The following is a 22,380-nucleotide window of genomic DNA, read 5'->3' on the forward strand; positions in this document are numbered from 1 at the left end:
TATTTTTTGGACAAAAAATAATGATAGTAGTATTCACTTTCTATTTTTTTTTCAAAGAAAAGTATATATTGTAAGCATAAATTTCAAAATACACAATTAATTGACATTTAATTTTTATTGATTCACTATAAAATTTACAATTACTTGATATAAATTAATATTCATGAGTAATTTGTATACTCATATATTTTATTTAATGTATAGGTCTATAAGTATTCAAAATTGATTATTTTTTTTAATGTCCACTTGTTTTTGTAACACATAACAGAGTAAAACATATTAACTATTAGTATAATTTCCATCTAGTTTAAATACGTCTGTTATTTATATTTTTATTTTAATGATAACATTTTATTACATATAAAAGGATTCCTTTTTATCTTAGTTTTTAGCTATTTTTTTCATTCCAAAATTATCTTAAATATACTTAGTTAAATGAAGTTCAGTTTGTATCGATTTATATTCCGTATTAGGAGGTTTAAATATTTTTAGAAAAATAATTATAATATCACAGGAGGTAATAGTGGTTGAGGGTGATGGTGATAGGTGTAGTTGTGGAAATGATAATAATTAAGGATGTACATGACAAGGTTGGTTCGGATTTTTCAAATATCAAACTAAATTACTTGTGTCGAATTTTTGAATTTAAAAGTCAAACAAAACCAACAACACTCGGGTTTTTCAACTTCCAATTTCTTCGGGTTTATACAGTACTATATAATATTTGGTAGGAGGAAAGAAGTAATAGTTAGCAGTTGCTAAATTTTTGTTGTTTATTCAACGATCTCTATAAATACAGTATACTTAATCAATTCAATCTATTCATAGCTACTGCTGGGGTGTAAAAAATCAATTCAGTGAGCATATTGGGATAAGCAGACTGTAATAAGGCAATTAACCAGATTTGTGCAGAAGCATCTAGCAAAGACAACACTGTAGTGTGTATCTACTACGAGCTAATATCTGATACAAATTAAATTTAGAAGGAATTGTTGTGTCATTAAATGAGAAAAGCAGTGCAACATCCAAAAGATGCTTTACAAAGTCACAAAACAATGTAGCACAATGGAACTTGGTTTATGAAACAAAGAAAGCTGTAAACTCTACTACAATAAGGAACCCTCAAGATATGTGATTCTTTCTATGCAAAAAATTGTGCACGTCTCTCTCTAAGAACGACCCCCTCTGTTAAGATTAACCATGCGACCTGATCCATCCATCTGGCTTCCCCTGGAAATTGTACCACTCTGATATCTTGAGCCTTGACCCCCAAGAGTCCCTCGTGCCTGATTAGTACGGTCCCTCGACGTTTGACCAGAAGTTGATCTACCACCGGCATACCCTGTTCGGCCACCACTACTACCTTGCCTGCCTTGTGAGAAGGAGAAGTCCTGCCATCTACCACCACCACCAGCTGCAGCAGCATAATCCTGGCCATCCCTGCGCCTTGGTGGAAGGCCCTCCAATGCACCACCACCAATCCTCGATTCTGTTGCTCTTTCATTACTTTCTGCTAAAACTGACAGCTTTTCTGTCAACTGGAATGCCAAAGCCTGCAATCTTGTATGCTCAACATCATGAAAGACCATGCATCGGGATGGTTGATCCCAGCTTGCATGAAGCTCCTCAGAAATCATCATTTTGCTCACAATGCTATGGATCTGAGAAACTGAAAGGTCAAACATCCCAGCAACCTGATCCAAACTCAGAGAATTATAAGAAGCAGAATATGTGAAAAGGTAGGTCCTCAGTGCCTCTTCCTTGATTTTGCCTCTAAGCATCTCCAGAACACTGTCCTTGTTGCGAAGCAGCCTCCACACATCAAGGGAGTTGATGACATCAAAAGCCTTCTGAAAGTCTCCTTGCCTCAGGGACCTTGTCGCTGCCATGACATGGTCCCTCACATTTTCAGGTGGACCAGTGAAAGTTTGCCTCTCACTGATTTCAAGCAATCTCCGGAATGTTTTGCTTATGACCCTGCGCTTCATGTCATGGCTATTAGCTGCCATGTTTGGCACTTCAAGAAGCATTGCACATGTCAGATGGACAGCCTCAAGAAGCTCAAGATTTATATGCATATGGTAGGGCATCTGACGCCTCCTCTCCATCCGCTCCTAACAGTGTTCAACATGTATTGTTTAGAAGGCAATTTCCGCTCACCAAATGTGGAGAAAGAAAAATAAATAATAAATGATTTAATCCTTAGTTATTCAAGTATAGGTCACACATTATGATTGTTAAAACACACATCCAAATCTGTTTGTAACTCCACAACTGTAATATTTGATTGCTCTATCATTGACAAAGAAAATAATTGATTATTACCCTTTTTGGGATAGTTCTCACTAATAACCCATTTTTCATGAGTTCGTTGTATCAAATGGGTAACACAAACAATTACAAATGTCCCTATTCGAAGATGTTCAAGTCACACATTTAATAACAAAAAACACCAAGTAAAACTTCACAACTCCATAAGTGTCATATTTGACTTCGCTACTGTGTAAGCACACCTGATACAGCAAGATGAATTCACTGGACAGACTGAAGGCTTTAAAGTTTGTTTTGATCTCTTCCCCTTTTTAGAGATCTATCTCAAAGTTTCAATAAAGAACATAAATAGCACAAGGAGGTAACAACTTCTGCCCACCTTATCATAGTGCTTTAAAAGCGTGTAGAGAGGATGCTGAGGACTTGTGAATCAAGTAAATGGAAGAACATTATCAGAAGCAAAAGTCAAGCTGAATTAGGCATCAAGAACCTTGAGAACCAGGGCAAAGCTCCTAAAGTGAAATTGCAATGGAAATATTCTCAGGAATCTCAAACTCTTAAATGTAGTGTAATCAAAACAAAAGATGAGGAGTTAGGCAGGTGGGTTTCTAAAGAAGTTACTACACCTTATGGTGTTAGCCTCTGGAGATCCATTAGGTCTTATTGGCCATTCCTCAGGAGTCAGTTGACTATCAAGGTTGACAATGGCAACAAGACACTTTTTTGGGCAGATAAGTGGATGGGTCTTGTCAGGATACAAGTTTTATTCCCTGACATCTATGCTCTCGCCCAACATCAACACAAGACTCTCGAAAGGCTGGGAAATTCCAAGATAGACTGAAGTATATAAAAGCATTTGGAAACTTTTCATGGAATACAAACTGGAGTGGATTGTTTATGGTGGAATGGAGATAGCAAAGGTATATATTGAAGGTGAAGGTGGGATACAAGAATTGAAACCAAGCTAAACCACAGATCACTAACTGGCCTTGGAAACACATCTGGAAAATCAAAGTTACTCACAAAGTGGCCTGTTTCACTTGGCTTATACCTAATGGGCTGTTCTAACTCATGATGATCCTATCAAAGAGGGGAATTGCCCAATGTTCTAAGTGGTTTTTTTTAATGAGGAATGGATGCTGAGACCGTTAAGACAACTTTTTACATTGTAACATCACTGATCAACTTTGGAAGATTTTTATCAATCTCAAAGGCATCTCATGGGCACTGCCTTGTAAGATTGTTGACACTATGTTCAGTGGGGGTCAGAAACAGAGATAGATGGAGGATTATCCCAGCATGTATTAATGGACTATGGAGAGAAAGATATGCTAGATATTTTGAAGATGGGAGTAATAATGTGCAGAAGATCAAACACAATTATATATTGTTATTCTTTTTTTTTAAATTGGTAACTTTGTCTATTCCACAAAAGTCAGTACAGTAAAAACTGTATTCAGTATTTACAACATGTACTCCAAATCCTACTATCTTTTACTAAATTGTGTCTAGTACATCAATTATGGAGATAATATCATTTGAGTATAATTGATTACACCAAAATCATAGTAGCATAAGACAATTGAGTTTGACGTTTTGCATACTATTCTCAACACCATCAAAAGCTCTAGAGTTCCTTTCCTTCCATGTTGCCCACCATATACTAGCTGGGACAATTCTCCATCTGTCTCCATCTTGGATTTTTCCTGCTTACTCCCAACTCAGGATTGCTTCTGTGATCTCGGCAGGCATGATCCATGACATAACCCATATACTGTTATTCTACTTCTGGTGTACAAATGTTTATTCAAATGAGACTGAAATACTCCAAGATGTCTTAAGAGTCAGTTTAGGATTGTAGCCTCTACTTAGAATTTATTTTCTTTCCTCTATATGCAAAAAATTATGGATTTTCCAGTACTAACCAAGTAACTCTAATACAAAAGTTACCAGATTTTAAAAAACAGAGATTACAAGATGACAGATTTTATGCAGTGACTTTTCCTCTATCTGATCTGTCTAGCTATCAAAATGAGGTATCTCTTCATTACAACAGTACACATTAAACAAAAAAGATCTTTAACTCTTTCTACATTTTTCTATAGACTATTTCTTCTGTCCTCCCATACTGTGTGACTGAAGAACTGTCAAGATCTTTAAGACTTTAACTGTCCTTCTCCCCTACTATGTGACTATACAAATTGTGGCAATACACTGGCCAAACAAACACTCTAAAATAGATACAAGCTACTAGCCAAATACAATTATTATGAAGATTAATGAAGAAACTAATCTCAAAACATAATATTTTAGTGACACAAAATGGCATGAAATAAGAATAAATGTCTTGCATAAAAGACCAAACAAAGAACATTTTCAGGAAGATACCTGTTCTGGAGTCTTCTCATGATATCGGCTTTGGGAGACACCTTGCGCCAGTAACTCTTTCACCCTGCCAGCAGAATAGAGTTCAGCAAGGCAACCATGCGCTTCTGCAACAAATGACATCCTGAACGCACAGAGCCCAAGTTGAGCCATGGCTCTGTTAAAAAGTATCTGAGTTGAAATGTCCATGTGCTGGATATTTTCCTGCAAGTGACTCATCAATAACAAGTCACGGGATGTTGAAAACTCATCCAAGATAGCATGGTGATATATATCACAGAGCATTGCACGGGCCTTGGTTCGTTCATCTCCATATTTATATATGAGAGAAACGAGACTGTCCATCAATGTCCTGCTGTTCTCTTCAAAAGCAGGTTTCCTAGGCACAAGCTCAGGAGTTGCAATAAATGCAGTTGGACCTTTACTCTCCTCAACCACTTTGTTTTCATCTACAGACTCTGCCTCTCCACCTTCTGTGAGCTCAGCCAACTTCCTCATAGCATCATACACTCCTTGCGGCTTATAATAGATGAATTCAACCTGTTTAAGAGCCACTTTGGCAGCGCCCTTATAGTCGCCCATCTGTTCTAAATAACGCTGGACATTTTGAGCAAGAACCAAAAACAATGGCTCATCTCTCAGCCTCTCAACATACTGGCTGGTATGTGGATCAATTACCTGCAAGCTCTTGAAAAACTCTACATCAATCCTTTCAACAAAGGCAACCAAATTTCCCCAGATCCTTATAGTCCCTGAGTGGTCTGCTCCTTTCTGGGTCTCATTCTCATCAGGCTCCACCATATCATCAACCACAATGTTTGGGTATTGGGTCAAAACATCAAGGATTGTAAGCATATTTTGCACACACCTTTTCCACACATTTATAGGCATGTGTCCACTGAGACCTGGATTGATATCAAACTGGGCAGACACAACACCAAACAGAATTTCAAGCTTCTGTGCTGGAGTCTTGGCCACCTTGGTCAAGAAGGTGAGCTGTTCGACCAATTCCATCTTTCCAGTCCCCTTTCTACCCCTAGCAGCAACGATTTCCTTGAACTTCTTGTTGACTATCTCCCACGTGATTTGACTCGGATCTTTAAACTGTTTATCCAGAAGTTTGTCTTTCTTGTTCACCTTCTTCTCCCACCCATCACCTATCGTGTCCGGATCATCATCATCAGATGCAGATGCAGATGCAATCTTTGTTGGGTCCTCCTCAAACTCCTCTTCGTCCTCTTCTTCTTCCTCTTCCGACTCTTCATCATCACCACCCTCCTCCTCGCTCACAGGAGGATTTTCCCTATACTTATTAATCAACTCCTCGTACTGCTTATTATTCTTTTTCAGTTTCTGTTTCATTGAATTCAAGGCTTTAGCATTACTACTACTCATCTTCTTCCTAGTCTCCTTATTGGCCAAGGCCTGATTCAAGAAATCCTCCAGCATCACTAGAGCTTTGATATAGAGATTTGGTGGTTTAATAGATTCTGTAATGCGCATGACCTTCTCCAGCTGCTTATTAATCTTGTCAAAGCTCTCCTGCAAGCTAACCCAGTCATTAATCTTCATAGCATTCTTCATCTGATCAACTGTAGCTGACAACTCCTCAAAACGCTTGTCCTTGGCTGACCGGACAACTCGCTTCTGTCCATCCGATTCATCACTATCGCTATCATCAGCTGCAAGATATCTTGACCCAGGCCCAGACGGTGCATCTGGATTTTCAGCTGGCGCATCATCTTCCAGCTCGTAATCACTCTCCTCCTCCTCTTCGGTATCACTATCACCCTGCAAATATCATGTATGGACAAATCAGACTACACATTCCCTAACCGAACCATATTTAGGGTTCTAGGCAATAAGGACTATCCAAAACAGACTACCACATTTCAAAAACAAATTACTCATTCACAGCACCTCCGTTTCGTCTACAGATTTTGTTACTCATCCAAACACCAAACAAAAAAACTAAATCCTTATCCAGTGAAAATACAAAAAATAAAATGAAAATAGAACTAATTGAAAAATAAGTTACCTGAGTCCAAAAACGGGACGCCATATCTTCAACAAGTTCTTAAAGAATCAGATATAGAATAAGCTGCAATAACACAAAAAAAAAATCAAAATTGAGGATAAATTATCAAATAAATTTGTTTTGTACAAACGACTAAATGTTGAAGGAGAAGAGATCGAACCTGGAAGTTGCAACTGTGGTTTACAGTAAGGTTGTAGAGGAGAAATGAAGAGAGAATGAGATTTTTCAGTAAGAACCCTAAAAGATGATCAGGGTTTGGGCCGACTCGTCTTTGGTCCAATTATAAAAGGACTATTACAAGTCTTAATTTGGTAACTTTATATTATAATCCTAAATATATTAGGAAACTCTAGGTCTAATTGTATGGTAATAATTAGCCAAATAATAAAAGAACATTAACAACAATGGTAATTGTAAGTACATAATGTAAACATAACCAAATTAATATACTAAATATTTACATTTTATTAATAAACTGACGTATAAACTTAATTGATTTGTATAGTAATTTTAATATGTAATATATTATATTTTTTTTATATCGATAAGAATATCAGTAATAATAATTATAGTTCCAATTACATAATGTACACATAAAAAAATGTTACATGTGTACATAAAATTTTATCCCTAATTTAATGTTACATGTGTACATAAAATTTTATCCATAATAACTTAATGTGTAAATTTAGTTGATGCATATGATAATTGCAATATGTATATAAATGTTATATTTTATTTGTATACATTATTAGTATACATGAGTATTTTAGGAAATAACGAAGACAGTATTTTTGATCTTCTATAAATAAATAAAATTTTAGGGTTAATTTAATACACCTGTGATGTGATTTTAAATTTTGGATACGTAACTAATATACTACTCTTTTTGAGTTGTTTTATATTCAGTGCGAGTAAATTTTATCTATTTCACCTCTTTAAGAAAAATAAATTAAGACATAAATTAAATCTAATTTTTTATTTTTACCCTTATTAATTATTATCAAATTTATGATTAAATTAACTAAATATTAATTAATCACTAACTTCAATACTAATTAATAAAGAGTAAAATTGAAAGATCACTCCAATAGTGGTTCTGAAAACCGAATAATTAAGTTCATTTAAAAAATGTCTCAAAATTAAATTAATATGGAATGTCTCAAAATTAAATTAATATGGAAAGGAGAGAGTACACATCTATATTCTCCTTATTCAATTGTTTTCAATCTTGCTTTTCCTATCTTACTCTATCTGTCCTAATTATTTGTCAATTTTTGAATAAACACACATACTAAGAAATTAATAATTGACGTAGTAAGTTTATTATTTTATCCCTATTAATTGAATTAAAAACTTGGTATTTTCAAAATTTTTTATCTTTTTCAAAATAATTAATTGAGGGTATAATATGCTTAGACTTCACCAGAAATAGAAGTTTTTGTCCAGCACTATCCTGCCCTTAACAATTTTTAACAACACAAAACACGAACATTATGTGAAAACTTGTTCCGAGGAAATTGAGGTTACACTGTTCAAAGAATACATGATTGGTTACGTTACATTCATACTGTGTAGATGATACATCAAAGTAAAACAGACATGCAATGGGCATTTCTTGAAGAATTTCACTTGCTAGTGTCCTAATAATGCCCAAACTACTATCTATGTTCAAGGGTGCACATCCAAGTTTCTTGTCTTTCATCTAGCTTCTTTGTCTCAGAATCTTAATATCAAAAATATAGAACCTACACTCAGATGAGGGAGGCACAAACGACGTATTAAAGATCATGGTTTCCAAGGAGCTGGCGGAGGTGGTGGAGTGGGAAACATCGGTGGTACTGCAGAGAATAAAGTGTTCTTATCAATTCCGACATCTCTATCTCCAGATAGAGCCACGAGAGCTGCAACTAAACCAGCATTTCCAGCAAGAGTAGGCTCCGTATAATTGTAATTAGAACGGACATCACGGAAACCATCATGCTTGTCTGGTCCAGCAACCATGGCTCCAACAATAGTATTTGGATTAGCCTTAGATGAATCCCTATATTTCCATCCACCTTTACAGTTATATTTGACCTTGTTTTTAGGAATCGATGCCCCTCTGTGGTGGACATGCTTAGGATAGTGATTGCCAAAGCCAACAACATAACTCATTTTCCTGGGGTTCTTCCCAAGGATGTAGTCAATCTACAAGGTCAAAGAAACGTCCAAGTTAAAACCAAGAAATGATTTTCACCTTACAACAGAATAGGCAAAAGAAAACTTGAGTATATCGTGTCTCTAATATTCTACACACCCTAGCGGCTCTTGTCCCTATTGTTTGAAAAAAATAATAATTCCAACACCCATATGAGGCCAATTTAATTCATCCCCAAAACATGAAGCAGAGAGAAGGGAAGTTGGTTGTGGAATAGCATAAACAACAACCATTGACAAGATAGAGGAGACGAGAAACCCAAGAATAAGAAAAGAGACTCTTACTAACTTAGAAGTAGGGGAGATTCATTTACCTGGGTTTCTGCGAATTTACGCAGGACATCAGTAGAGTAGAAATTTGGTCCACAGTACCATCCAGGAGTGTCGGCAGCCGCGAGATAGTCACTAAACAAGGTAGCCAGGAAGGCTGCATTGACTACATACTGGAGAGGCTGAGGCCTTCCATGGTTTAATTGGATTAGCCCTCCTGGAAAGGTCAAAAGAATTGGTTTAGATTTCAAACTAAGGATTTCAAATTACGTTGATGCGAACTGGGTAAGGAAGGTTACCTTTTGTGCGATTAAAAGAAGTGAAGATTGGCAGGTAGGAGCACATGATTATGCTAGTCTGGTTATGAAATGTCCTTAAAATTTCTTCATAAGGATATCCAGGGCTCAGAAACAGCCTCATACGGCTCAGTAGCACCTGAAGAGATAACAAAAACCAGTGTTATAGCAAAAAATAAGTCCCTCGAAGAAATGAGATATCCTAGCTTACAAGTCTCAAGCACAAAAGCTGCACAGAAATACTAGAAGAGGGTAAAAGGAAAGAAGAGGTGATATTGACTGACCTGAGCTCCAGTGAGCTTGTTATCCCAGCTGAGCACACCGTAATCAGGACCTCCCCAGAAAGCACCAGCATGTTTGGCAATACCAGGAGTTGTAGCAAGCTGAAGATATGAAGAATTTCCAGTAGCATAATACAGCCAAGCCGCACCCCATATAAACTCATCCCAATAACCGGTGGAATTGTAGAAAGTTTCAGCTTCATTGCCGACACTGTATCTTCCACGCTGGTCTCTAGAGAATTTGAAGAGAGTTCTAGCACCATGTACAAGCTTTTGCGAGTAAGCTTTGTTGTCCTTAAAAACAATGGAGGCAGAAGCCAGCGCAGCAGCCATCTCTGCAGCAAGGTCCGAGCAGCCGTGACATTCAGTCACAGGCCGAGCGTAATCAATGTCTTCAGGACGCACCCAGCAATAGTGATCATTGGGCTCAGTAGCCCCTCCGGTAGTATCCCCTTTTCCAACCTAAACAAAACATAATTTGTCCAATGAGATTAATTAATTCAGAATAAGTTCAATTTTGACTCAAACACTGTTAAAATACAATTTCATGCAGTCATTGATGCTGATCTGATTAACAAGGAGACTTATCTTAGTGAAAGTCAAAAAGCCAGCCAAGAGATTGTAGTAATTTTAAATGTTTAAGAAGTATAATGGAAACTCAGACGGGTAAGGCGATGATAACTGGTTAGAGCTGAATACTAATTACTGACGATAGAACAAACTATGACATTCTAGTTGAGAAAATTTGTGATCTACACATTTATAAGGAAAATTTAAATGATAATCACCTGTGCAGCAATCCGGTCTATGGTATCAGCAGAGGAATTGAAAGTCTTCAGGAGATAATCAGTACCCCACTTAATAGTATCTTTAACATGAGCGAGCTCCCCAGCAGCTTCATATTTAGCACTGTACTCGATCACACTCCAACTCAACATGGTGAGAGCAAATGACTGAGGGAAATTAAACTTGATTGCATCTCCTGCATCATAATAACCCCCAACCAAATTTTTGAACATAGTTGAATCATCCGACTTGCCATCTTGCAAACATGAATTCCCCCTCCATGACACGTTATTATGCTTGGGCAATTTTCCAGCTGTAAATTCCAATAGAGAATTAGCAAAAAACTGAGCTATAACCAAAGAAGACCAAAACATCACATGCAAGCACTAAATTTTAAAAATAAATATTTTTGCAGCTCAAATCATGTAGCTGCTGATGCAGTAATCTTCCAATCCTAAGTCAAAGGCACTTGTCACGTAGAGCCATTCCACATATCATATATATAAATAAATGAAAAAATATCATATTCTATATCAAGTGACCTTGATCAACTTAAATACTAACTTCACATAAGATAAGGGGGTAAGGCTGTACTCTACCCTCCTCAGACCCCACTTATACTCTTGGGATTACAGTGGGTATGTTGTTGTTCATTACCTTGATCAACCAAAGTAACCAAAAATTTGGGGAAAATAAGAAATATTTCCAAATCAAAGCAAACAAAACAAGAAGATCAATACAGAGGACTGAATCATGCTTCACTAAGATCATACAGTTTCCAACTATCAATCTATCACAAACTAAAATCCAGACAAAAAACATAATCAATAACAGATCTAATATGCAATGAGATAGTAGAAGAAAAAAATCAGATTTTTAACCCCACAGATTGAAGAGTTCAAGCAAATAATAAACAGATAACTTACATTTCTGGGCATTGAAGAACATAAGAGCTTTACGGAGAGCCAGAGTATAATTATCCGGTGGAGGATTGTGGTGTTTGTGTCTAGGTACAAGCTTAACAATCATAGTAATGAACCCAGCTAAAAGCGCAGCCGCAATAATACACCCCACAGTCCACTTAAAAATCTTCCTACTCACAATAATACAACCAAGATCCACATACTTCTTCTTCTTCTGCTCAGTCGGACCCAACAGCCAGCTCTGCTGAGTCTCATCCAGTGACCTAGACATCGCTGCCCTATCAAAATCCTGCAAGTTCCTGCTCCTGTCATCGTCTGTAGCTGAATCAGCTGTGTGGATCTCTAAAGGTCCACCCCATGGATCCCTACCGTACATATTGATTTTGGGTACTCAAATTAGAGCTGAAAAAACACCCCCACAAGCTCAAAACATGCAAAGGTTGAATCTTTTTTCCAAGATTCAAGAAATGCTGAACTGGGCAAGTCTTGATCTACTGGTTTTTATTTTCTTTTTTTCAAGAAAGTTGTGGAATGAAAGAACATGGCAGAAAGGATGGGGTATTATGGAGGAAGGAGGAAAGTGGGACTAGAAAATCTAGTGGAAAATAATGGATATATGAAGCTGTGATGGTGCTGTTTTTTTGGCTTTTTTGATTATAACACAATATATTTAATACTAGTAATAATACCTAACTTCAGAAAAAGAAAACAAAGAGTGAAGTAATACAGAAGAAAAATATATACAGAAAAAAAAGAAAGTAGTAGTAGTTGATGACACTGACAAAACAGCTAATGGACAATGACAACCTGTCCAATGCCAATCCTCCTCCTTTAATGGGGTGTTTTACTTTCTAATTTCGTATTTTAGCTGTTAGGACAAAAAATCTTGGTAAATATAAAAAATTTCGAACTTACAAATGTTTAAATTAACATGTAAGTCAATACTTGTTGATAAATATATATGTTATTGCTCGCTTATTTGTGTGATTTATTAGCTATTATAAATTCAAAAATAGTTGTCGAAAATTTGATAAAAAATAATAATAATAAAAAGATGCATGGTACAAGAGAAAATTATGGCTCAATAACATAGTATTAAAAGTTAGGTGGTTCTTTTTAATAAACTCATTTTATTCAGTGGGATTGCTTAATTTAGTTGACTTTCACTTCAAGGCTTATTTGCTATTATTTTCATACCTAACAACTAAAAAATAGCAGGGGCAAAATTGTAATTTTAAAGAGGGAACCAGCTGACATATTGGATTGTAGTATTTTTAGCCACACCATATTCAAAGAGACAGAATATGAAAGATGATAAATAAAATTGTCCAAATATTTTTTTATAAAAAATGATTCTCTTAATAAATAAGTTTTGGTCTGAGAAAAGACAGTAACACAAAAATCCTACTCCTACATTTACATTCCCATTCCCCACTAATTTTAATGATTTATGGAGTCTGGTTTTTCTGTCTCTAAAATAGAATCTCCACAGTAGAAGTTTGTTGTTTTCAAGGCAACTCAAATCCACTTACTTCACTCAACAACAAAAAAATATAATTTTATGATTCATCAGTAATAGAAGTGTTAAAATTACTTTTGACAACCTAATTTTTTGCTTGTAAGGTTTATAACAAGTTATATTAACATTTTATTTTTATAAAAATAGTAAACCAAAAGAAGAGATCCGTGTCTATAAATCTGTTAGGCCAATGCATATCATAGAGATCATGTATAGTTTGCAAATGTTGACAACTCAATTCTACTCCACAATTTATTTCTCATTCAAGAATAAATATAATGGTTTTTTGTTAATTAAAGGATAATGACGCGGCTGCATGTGAAAGAGAGCTACAAAGTCATCATCATGTGCTGTGTCGGTACAACTGACTTTTCTTTTATGTTGTATATTTCAAAATTAATCCCCAATCTTCATTATTCATTAAATATAATATTCTTTTATCTTCTTTCTCAATTCTTCCCTTTTTGTCGTATTATTGTCCCCATAAACGTTAGGTGGGTTCCTCTTTTGGTCAGTGAACATGGTGGGCCTTATGCCAATATAACAGCCCAGTGCTCAACCTGGTCATCAAGAGAGCCCACCCACTTATGTGAAATGTGCATTTGATGATTCAATGAACTTTGAAAAGAAAATTTAGCAACTTCTAACTATTATTACTTCTTCCTTCCCATCAAAATGCTGATGAGTGAGCATATTGGGAGAAGCAGTCCACTTAACCAGATGTGTCCAGCAGCATCTACCAAAGACAACACTGTAGTGTGTATCTATTACGAGCTAATATTTCATGCAAATTAAATTTAAAAGGAACTGTTGTGTCATTAAATGAGAAAAGCGGTGCAACATCCAAAAGATGCTCTACAAAGTCACAAAACGATGTAGGACAATAGAACTTGGTCTATGAAACAAAGAAAGCTGTAAACTCTACTACAACAAGGAACCCTCAAGATATGTGATTCTTCCTATGCAAAAAATTGTGCACGTCTCTCTCTAAGAACGACCCCCTCTGTTAAGATTAACCATGCGACCTGATCCATCCATCTGGCTTCCCCTGGAAGTTGTACCACTCTGATATCTTGAGCCTTGACCCCCAAGAGTCCCTCGTGCCTGATTAGTACGGTCCCTCGACGTTTGACCAGAAGTTGATCTACCACCGGCATACCCTGTTCGGCCACCACTACTACCTTGCCTGCCTTGTGAGAAGGAGAAGTCCTGCCATCTACCACCACCACCAGCTGCAGCAGCATAATCCTGGCCATCCCTGCGCCTTGGTGGAAGGCCCTCCAATGCACCACCACCAATCCTCGATTCTGTTGCTCTTTCATTACTTTCTGCTAAAACTGACAGCTTTTCTGTCAACTGGAATGCCAAAGCCTGCAATCTTGTATGCTCAACATCATGAAAGACCATGCATCGGGATGGTTGATCCCAGCTTGCATGAAGCTCCTCAGAAATCATCATTTTGCTCACAATGCTATGGATCTGAGAAACTGAAAGGTCAAACATCCCAGCAACCTGATCCAAACTCAGAGAATTATAAGAAGCAGAATATGTGAAAAGGTAGGTCCTCAGTGCCTCTTCCTTGATTTTGCCTCTAAGCATCTCAAGAACACTGTCCTTGTTGCGAAGCAGCCTCCACACATCAAGGGAGTTTATAACATCAAAAGCCTTCTGAAAGTCTCCTTGCCTCAGGGACCTTGTCGCTGCCATGACATGGTCCCTCACATTTTCAGGTGGACCAGTGAAAGTTTGCCTCTCACTGATTTCAAGCAATCTCCGGAATGTTTTGCTTATGACCCTGCGCTTCATGTCATGGCTATTAGCTGCCATGTTTGGCACTTCAAGAAGCATTGCACATGTCAGATGGACAGCCTCAAGAAGTTCAAGATTTATATGCATATGGTAGGGCATCTGACGCCTCCTCTCCATCCGCTCCTAACAGTGTTCAATATGTACAGTTTAGAAGCTTTGGCAAGAAACATAATGAAGAATTCCAGCCAAAATCCTATTGTGATAAATGAGAGAGTTGAAAGTACAATTTGATATAAAATACTACATGATTATTTGAATAACCTCTAAACTCCCACATATGTCCGGAATTATATCCGGCATGGTCCTCTCACCACATGTGGAGAAAGCAAAATAAATAACAAATGATTTAATCCTAAGCTATTCGAGTATAGGTGACACATTTTGATTGCTAAAACACACATCCAAATCTGTTTATAACTCCATAACAGTAATATTTGATAGCTCTATCATTGACACAGAAAATAATTGATCATTACCCTTAATGGATAGTTATCATTAATAAACCCATTTTTCATGAGTTCCTTCAATCAAATGGGAAACACAAAACAATAACAAATGACCAATTCAAATATGTTCAAGTCACACATTCGATAACAAAAAAACAGTCAGCAAAACTTCACAACTCCACAAGTGTAATATTTGACTTCTCTGCTGTGGTTATAGTGCACTGATACAGCAAGACGGAATCACCGGACAGACTGAAGGCTTTAGAGTTTGTTTGATCTCTTCCCCTTTTTTGAGATATATCTCAAAGTTTCAATAAAGAACATAGTCAGCATAAAGAGGTAACAACTCTGCCCACCTTATCATAGTGCTTTAGAAGCGCTTAGAGAGGATGCAGAGGACTTGTGAATCAAGTAAATGGAAGAACATTATCAGAAGAAAAGTCAAGGTGAATTAGGCATCGAGAACCTTAAGAACCAGAGCAAAGCTCCTAAAGTGAAATTGCAATGGAGATATTCCCAGGAATCTCAAACTCTTAAATGTTGTGTAATCAAAACAAAATATGAGGAGCTGGACAACTGGGTTTCTAAAGAAGTTACTACACCTTGTGGTGTTAGCCTCTGGAGATGCATTAGGTCCTATTGGCCGTTCCTCAGATGTCAGTCTAATATCAAGGTCGACAATGGCAACAAGACACTTTTTTTGGGCAGACAAGTAGATGGGTCTTGTCAGTTAGAAGTTCTATTCCCTGACATCTATGCTTTCGCCCAACATCAACACAAGACTCTTGAATGGCTGCGAAATTCCAAGATAGACTGACGTATATAAAAGTATTTGGAAACTTTTCATGGAATACAAATTGGAGTGGATTGTTTATGGTGGAATGGAGATAGCAAAAGTATATAATGAAGGTGAAGGTGGGATACAAGAATTGAAATCAAGCTAAACCACAGATCACTAACTGGCCTTGGAAACACATCTGGAAAATCAAAGTGCCTCACAAAGTGGCCTGTTTCACATGGCTTATACCTAATGAGGCTGTTCTAACTCATGATAATCTATCAAAGAGGAGAATTTCCCAATGTTCAAATGGTTTTTTTAACTGAAAAGGATCAAAACTACCCTTCAACTATTTGAAATAGAGCAAATATACCCTTCAACTATGTTTTGGTTCAAAACTACCCTTTCCGTCTTACTATTGGATCACTTCTACCCTTCCTTTTAACAGAATAAGATGTGGCATTCAATGTGTATATTATAATGCCACATAAACGTCCACCTAACCTAATCCATCCCCACCGATTAAAAGGTAAGGAGATTGAACACCCGTCTCCAAATGTTCATTATCATAGCGAAACTCCATTCTCTCCGGCGAACGAGACTGAAGACTGAACGCTGGAGTTATAAGTTATAACCATTAATTATCTCATCCGAATAATGGATCTCTCTAATGTTGACAGAATATTGGTGGTAAAATCGTTATTTCATTCTTCCGGATAATGGATGTCCATTGTTGCCGGCGATAGAGAAGGCACAAAGCTGCCAGAATCACGCAAATAGTTTGAAAAATCATAGTAGCCTTTGCATTTCTTGCAAGATCTCAAAACTGTACAATTGCAGAACAACATGGTGACGGTAATTGTAACAGGATCCGTCAAGTTGTGAGAACAAAGTTATATCGTTAGAAGCCACAGAAATGGAAACTAAAACGGAAGTCAAACTTAACAACTACGGCCGTTTGATGGTTAACGCATTAGCAACAACAGTGAATCGTCTTCTCCTTAATGTTCTAATTATGTAATCAAGAAGAGATTGATGGTCCAATACACCGTCGATTCCATGAAAGGTGAAAGATTGTTCACTAAGGTCAGGTTGCTGATTTTAACAAATCAAATTGAATTATTTGTCGAAGAAACCCACAGTTGTCCAGTAGAGCTTTTGAAGAAGAAGAGCAATTGTTATCAAACAAATATGGGGAATCTTTGTGCTATTGAGATTGGATAAAAGGTTGACCCTAGTAAGAAGGGTTTTGAGAGCGTTTTAAAGGAGGAGAAGAGAGGAGGGCCTGGTAAGGATGAGCAAATCTTGGCAGATTGGCAGGGAATGAAGGGGCAGGTTGGATCATTTAGTGGGATGGGGCGGGTATGCTTAGGTGGATGTTTATGTGGCATTACAATTTACACATGGACATCTTATTCTGTTAATGCCACATCATATACCGTTAAATGAAAGGGTAGAAGTGAAACCAAAAGTTAGACGGGAAGGGCAATTTTGAGTTAAAATATAGTTGAAGGGTATATTTGCTCTATTTCAAATAGTTGAAGGGCAGTTTTGACCCTTTTCCGTATTTTTTATGAGGAAAGCAAGCTGAGACAGTTAAGACATCTTTTTTACATTGCAACATCACTGATCAACTGTGGAAGATTTTTATCAATCTCACAGGCATCTCATGGGCACTGCCTTGTAAGATAGTTGACAATATGTTCAGTTGGGGCCAGAAACAGAGACAGAAGGAGGATTATCCCAGCATCTATTGATGGACTATGGATAGAAAGAAATGCCAGATATTTTGAAGATGGGCGTAATGATGTGCAGAAGATTAAAATATATTGTTAATCTGCTTTTGGTGTACAAAGGTTTATTCAGATGAGACTGTTTAGGATTGTAGCCTCCATTTTGAATTTATTTTCTTTTCTCTATTCGTAATTATGGATTTTCCAGAACTAACTAAGTAACTTTAATACAAATGTTACCAGATTTTAAAAAACAAAGATTACTAGATGATAGATTTTATGCAATGACTTTTCCTCTATCCGATCTGTCTAGCTGTCAAAAAAGGGTATCTCTTCATTACAGCAGTACACATTACACAAAAAAGATCTTTTGACTCTCCCTACATCTTTCTCTAGACTATTTTTTCTCCCCTCCTCCCCTACTATGTGACTGAAGCACTGTCAAGATCTTTAACTGTCCTTCTTCCCTACTATGTGATTATACAAATTGTGGCATTACACTGGCCAAACGAACACTCTAAAATAGACACTACCTACTAGCCTAATACAACTATGGAGTTCAATAAAGAAATTAATCTCAAAACATAATGTTTTAGCAACACATAATGGCATGAAATAAGAATAAACGTCTTACATAGAACAAAGAACATTTTCAATAACATACCTGTTCTGGGGTCTTCTCGTGATATCGGCTTTGGGAGACACCTTGCGCAAGTAACTCCTTCACCCTGCCAGCAGAATAGAGTTCAGCAAGGCAACCATGCGCTTCTGCAACAAGTGCCATCCGGAACGCACAGAGCCCAAGTTGAGCCATGGCTCTATTAAAAAGTATCTGAGTTGAAATGTCCATGTGCTGGATATTTTCCTGCAAGTGACTCATCAATAACAAGTCACGGGATGTTGAAAACTCATCCAAGATAGCATGGTGATATATATCACAGAGCATTGCACGGGCCTTGGTTCGTTCATCTCCATATTTATATATGAGAGAAACGAGACTGTCCATCAATGTCCTGCTGTTCTCTTCAAAAGCAGGTTTCCTGGGCACAAGTTCAGGAGTTGCAATAAATGCAGTTGGACCTCTACTCTCCTCAACCACTTTGTTTTCTTCTACAGACTCTGCTTCTCCACCTTCTGTGAGCTCAGCCAATTTCCTCATAGCATCATACACTCCTTGCGGTTTATAATAGATAAATTCAACCTGTTTAAGAGCCACTTTGGCAGCACCCTTATAGTCACCCACCTGTTCTAAATAACACTGGACATTTTGAGCTAGAACCAAAAACAATGGCTCATCTCTCAGCCTCTCAACATACTGGCTGGTATGTGGATCAATTACCTGCAAGCTCTTGAAAAACTCTACATCAATCCTTTCAACAAAGGCAACCAAGTTTCCCCAGATCCTTATAGTTCCTGAGTGGTCTGCTCCTTTCTGAGTCTCATTCTCATCAGGCTCCACCATGTCATCAACCACAATGTTTGGGTATTGGGTCAAAACATCAAGGATTGTAAGCATATTTTGCACACACTTTTTCCACACATTTATAGGCATGTGTCCACTGAGACCTGGATTGATATCAAACTGGGCAGACACAACACCAAACAGAATTTCAAGCTTCTGTGCTGGAGTCTTGGCCACCTTGGTCAAGAAGGTGAGCTGTTCGACCAATTCCATCTTTCCAGTCCCCTTTCTACCCCTAGCAGCAACGATTTCCTTGAACTTCTTGTTGACTATCTCCCACGTGATTTGACTCGGATCTTTAAACTGTTTATCCAGAAGTTTGTCTTTCTTGTTCACCTTCTTCTCCCACCCATCACCTATCGTGTCCGGATCATCATCATCAGATGCAGATGCAGATGCAATCTTTGTTGGGTCCTCCTCAAACTCCTCTTCGTCCTCTTCTTCTTCCTCTTCCGACTCTTCATCATCACCACCCTCCTCCTCGCTCACAGGAGGATTTTCCCTATACTTATTAATCAACTCCTCGTACTGCTTATTATTCTTTTTCAGTTTCTGTTTCATTGAATTCAAGGCTTTAGCATTACTACTACTCATCTTCTTCCTAGTCTCCTTATTGGCCAAGGCCTGATTCAAGAAATCCTCCAGCATCACTAGAGCTTTGATATAGAGATTTGGTGGTTTAATAGATTCTGTAATGCGCATGACCTTCTCCAGCTGCTTATTAATCTTGTCAAAGCTCTCCTGCAAGCTAACCCAGTCATTAATCTTCATAGCATTCTTCATCTGATCAACTGTAGCTGACAACTCCTCAAAACGCTTGTCCTTGGCTGACCGGACAACTCGCTTCTGTCCATCCGATTCATCACTATCGCTATCATCAGCTGCAAGATATCTTGACCCAGGCCCAGACGGTGCATCTGGATTTTCAGCTGGCGCATCATCTTCCAGCTCGTAATCACTCTCCTCCTCCTCTTCGGTATCACTATCACCCTGCAAATATCATGTATGGACAAATCAGACTACACATTCCCTAACCGAACCATATTTAGGGTTCTAGGCAATAAGGACTATCCAAAACAGACTACCACATTTCAAAAACAAATTACTCATTCACAGCACCTCCGTTTCGTCTACAGATTTTGTTACTCATCCAAACACCAAACAAAAAAACTAAATCCTTATCCAGTGAAAATACAAAAAATAAAATGAAAATAGAACTAATTGAAAAATAAGTTACCTGAGTCCAAAAACGGGACGCCATATCTTCAACAAGTTCTTAAAGAAACAGAGAAAATAAGCTGCAATTACACAAAAAAAAAATTAAAAATTGAGTATAAATTATCAAGTAATTTTGTTTTATACAAACAACAAAATGTTGAAGGAGAAGAGATCGAACCTGTAAGTTGCAACTGTGGTTTACAGTAAGGTTGTGGAGTAGGACGGATGAAATTTTCCAGTAAGAACCCTAGAAGATGATAAGGGTTTGGGCCGATTCGTCTTTGGGTCAATTAATAGAGGACTACTACAAGTCTTAATTTGGTAACTTTATATTATAGGTAACTTTAACGTATAGCCACTAAAAAATAGCATAATTATTTTTCATAGGTATAGTTTGATAATTATAATTCGTAGCTATTTGTTATTGGGAGGAGAGAGGCAAGCGATACTAAGAGAGAGAGGCGAGAGACGGGGCAAAAAGCGAGAGAGATGTGAATTGTATATGTATATTGGTTAGATAATTGTATATTATACAATATATTTGTATATACGGCAAGCGAGATTGGTAGAGGGAGGAGATAGGCGAGCGAGATTCGGAAAAGGAGGAAACAGGCGAGCGACATTGGGAGAGAGGTGAGCGAGAAAGGGCAGATTGGGAGAGAGGCGAATTGTATATGTATTTTGGTTAGATAATTGTATATTATACATATGCATTTGTGTAAATGGCAAGCGAGATTGGAGAGAGAGGAGAGAGGCGAGCGAGGTTTGGAGAGGAAGGAGAGAGGCGACCGAGAGAGGGAAGACAGTGGAAGAGAGGTAAATTGTATATGTATATCGATTAGATAATTGTATATTATACATATGTATTTGTATATTATGGTGAATTATACATATACAAATGTGTTATACAAACTCAAAGTCCGTCTATGTAATTAATGTATCATGTTAGTCGTGAGTGATAATTATAGCAAACTATAACTATGATGAGTAATAAATAATATAAATATATTAAACCGCATAATTTTCCCATACCTTAAATTTATTAGGAAATTCTAGGTCTAATAGTATGGCAATAATTAGCCAAATAATAAAAGAATATTAACAACAATAGCAATTGTAAGTACATAATGTAAACATAACCTAAATAACATACTACATATTTACATTTTATTTACAAATTAACGTGTAAATTTAGTTGATATGTATAGTAATTCTAGTATGAAACATATATTATATTTTTCTTATATCTGTAAGATTACATGTGTACATAAATTTTATCTATAATAAATTATGTGTAAATTTAGTTGATGTATACGATAATTGCAATTATTAGTATACACTAGTATATTGCGCATATTGGCTGTATGCATAGTATCAATGACATGTAAATTCAATCTAAAGAAGTGTATATTAGATTATTATAGAGTTCCACATCAATTTATACAAATTAATGGTTTATATATCTTGATTGTCGAGAATTTTTTTTTGCAAGATTCACTTTTATTTACCTATTGAATTTATAACTAAAAAAGGCACAAATAATCTGCAGAAACAATTACTCAAAATTGAAAGATATTTTACTTTTCGCTCTAAAAATCACTTTTAATAGTTTAAGTATAAAATTTAAAAAATGAAAATAATATAGATGTGTCTTTGACATCCCTTTTTATTTTCTTTAATCTATAGCACACTTCTTTCTATTCTTTTAAATTTTTTCGGTCGAACATGGACCTATTTATTTTGGTCTGTGTTTCCAAATGTTGTTATCAATGATAACTGTCTGAAAAGCGAAGACAAAATGAGAAATGGGTGATAAATTAATTGAGACTACAAAAAAACTGAAATTTGTGTGGTATTAAAAATTTGATGTGTCTAACCCAAAGACTTACCGGAGTCACTCAATCCTTTGCCATTCATTATCAACATTGTCCACGAACACCGATTGTGGTGCACGGGTGAAAGTGCT

The 22,380-nt window shown here is 36.8% G+C and overlaps 3 protein-coding genes across 4 annotated transcripts; all 3 read right to left on the bottom strand.

Moving 5' to 3' along the window:
- Positions 1 to 964: 964 nt before the first annotated feature.
- LOC107027057 (eukaryotic translation initiation factor 3 subunit C-like) lies at positions 965 to 20,666 on the bottom strand. 2 transcript variants are annotated; one of them, XM_027917849.1, is made up of 4 exons: positions 20,593 to 20,666; positions 6,695 to 6,757; positions 4,660 to 6,447; positions 965 to 2,114 (listed from the first exon to the last, which is right to left on the bottom strand). In XM_027917849.1, the coding sequence occupies exons 2-4, from the start codon at positions 6,716 to 6,718 to the stop codon at positions 1,170 to 1,172; spliced, it is 2,757 nt and encodes a 918-aa protein (XP_027773650.1). In that variant the 5' UTR covers positions 6,719 to 6,757; positions 20,593 to 20,666; the 3' UTR covers positions 965 to 1,169. The 2 variants fall into 2 exon arrangements, with proteins under 2 accessions (XP_027773650.1, XP_015083710.1); XM_015228224.2 differs by lacking the exon at positions 20,593 to 20,666 and adding an exon at positions 6,855 to 6,995.
- Positions 8,185 to 12,143, bottom strand: LOC107027065 (endoglucanase 25). Its single transcript, XM_015228235.2, has 6 exons — positions 11,453 to 12,143; positions 10,529 to 10,839; positions 9,744 to 10,202; positions 9,463 to 9,598; positions 9,208 to 9,380; positions 8,185 to 8,884 (listed from the first exon to the last, which is right to left on the bottom strand). The coding sequence occupies exons 1-6, from the start codon at positions 11,823 to 11,825 to the stop codon at positions 8,483 to 8,485; spliced, it is 1,854 nt and encodes a 617-aa protein (XP_015083721.1). The 5' UTR covers positions 11,826 to 12,143; the 3' UTR covers positions 8,185 to 8,482.
- LOC107003004 (eukaryotic translation initiation factor 3 subunit C-like) lies at positions 13,754 to 20,710 on the bottom strand. Its single transcript, XM_015201237.2, has 4 exons — positions 20,593 to 20,710; positions 20,434 to 20,494; positions 18,399 to 20,186; positions 13,754 to 14,900 (listed from the first exon to the last, which is right to left on the bottom strand). Exons 2-4 carry the CDS (start codon positions 20,455 to 20,457, stop codon positions 13,956 to 13,958), a joined length of 2,757 nt encoding a protein of 918 aa, XP_015056723.1. The 5' UTR covers positions 20,458 to 20,494; positions 20,593 to 20,710; the 3' UTR covers positions 13,754 to 13,955.
- Between the last annotated feature and the right edge of the window lie 1,670 nt (positions 20,711 to 22,380).

This window comes from Solanum pennellii, chromosome 1 (genome assembly GCF_001406875.1).
Source record: "Solanum pennellii chromosome 1, SPENNV200".
Classification (NCBI taxonomy): Eukaryota; Viridiplantae; Streptophyta; class Magnoliopsida; order Solanales; family Solanaceae; genus Solanum; species Solanum pennellii.

Bases quoted from the DNA above. Each gene is read 5' to 3' on its own strand.
- LOC107027057 (XM_027917849.1), bottom strand. From the start codon at position 6,718: ATGGCGTCCCGTTTTTGGACTCAG. The intron at 6,448-6,694 runs GTAACTTATTTT...TGATATTTGCAG, and splicing joins CGTCCCGTTTTTGGACTCAG to GGTGATAGTGATACCGAAGA. The intron at 2,115-4,659 runs GTATCTTCCTGA...GAACACTGTTAG, and splicing joins ATGAGAAGACTCCAGAACAG to GAGCGGATGGAGAGGAGGCG.
- LOC107003004 (XM_015201237.2), bottom strand. From the start codon at position 20,457: ATGGCGTCCCGTTTTTGGACTCAG. The intron at 20,187-20,433 runs GTAACTTATTTT...TGATATTTGCAG, and splicing joins CGTCCCGTTTTTGGACTCAG to GGTGATAGTGATACCGAAGA. The intron at 14,901-18,398 runs GTATGTTATTGA...GAACACTGTTAG, and splicing joins ACGAGAAGACCCCAGAACAG to GAGCGGATGGAGAGGAGGCG.
- LOC107027065 (XM_015228235.2), bottom strand. From the start codon at position 11,825: ATGTACGGTAGGGATCCATGGGGTGGACCTTTAGAGATCCACACAGCT. The intron at 10,203-10,528 runs GTGATTATCATT...TGTTTTGTTTAG, and splicing joins TAGACCGGATTGCTGCACAG to GTTGGAAAAGGGGATACTAC. The intron at 9,381-9,462 runs GTAACCTTCCTT...TGACCTTTCCAG, and splicing joins TTCTTTTAATCGCACAAAAG to GAGGGCTAATCCAATTAAAC.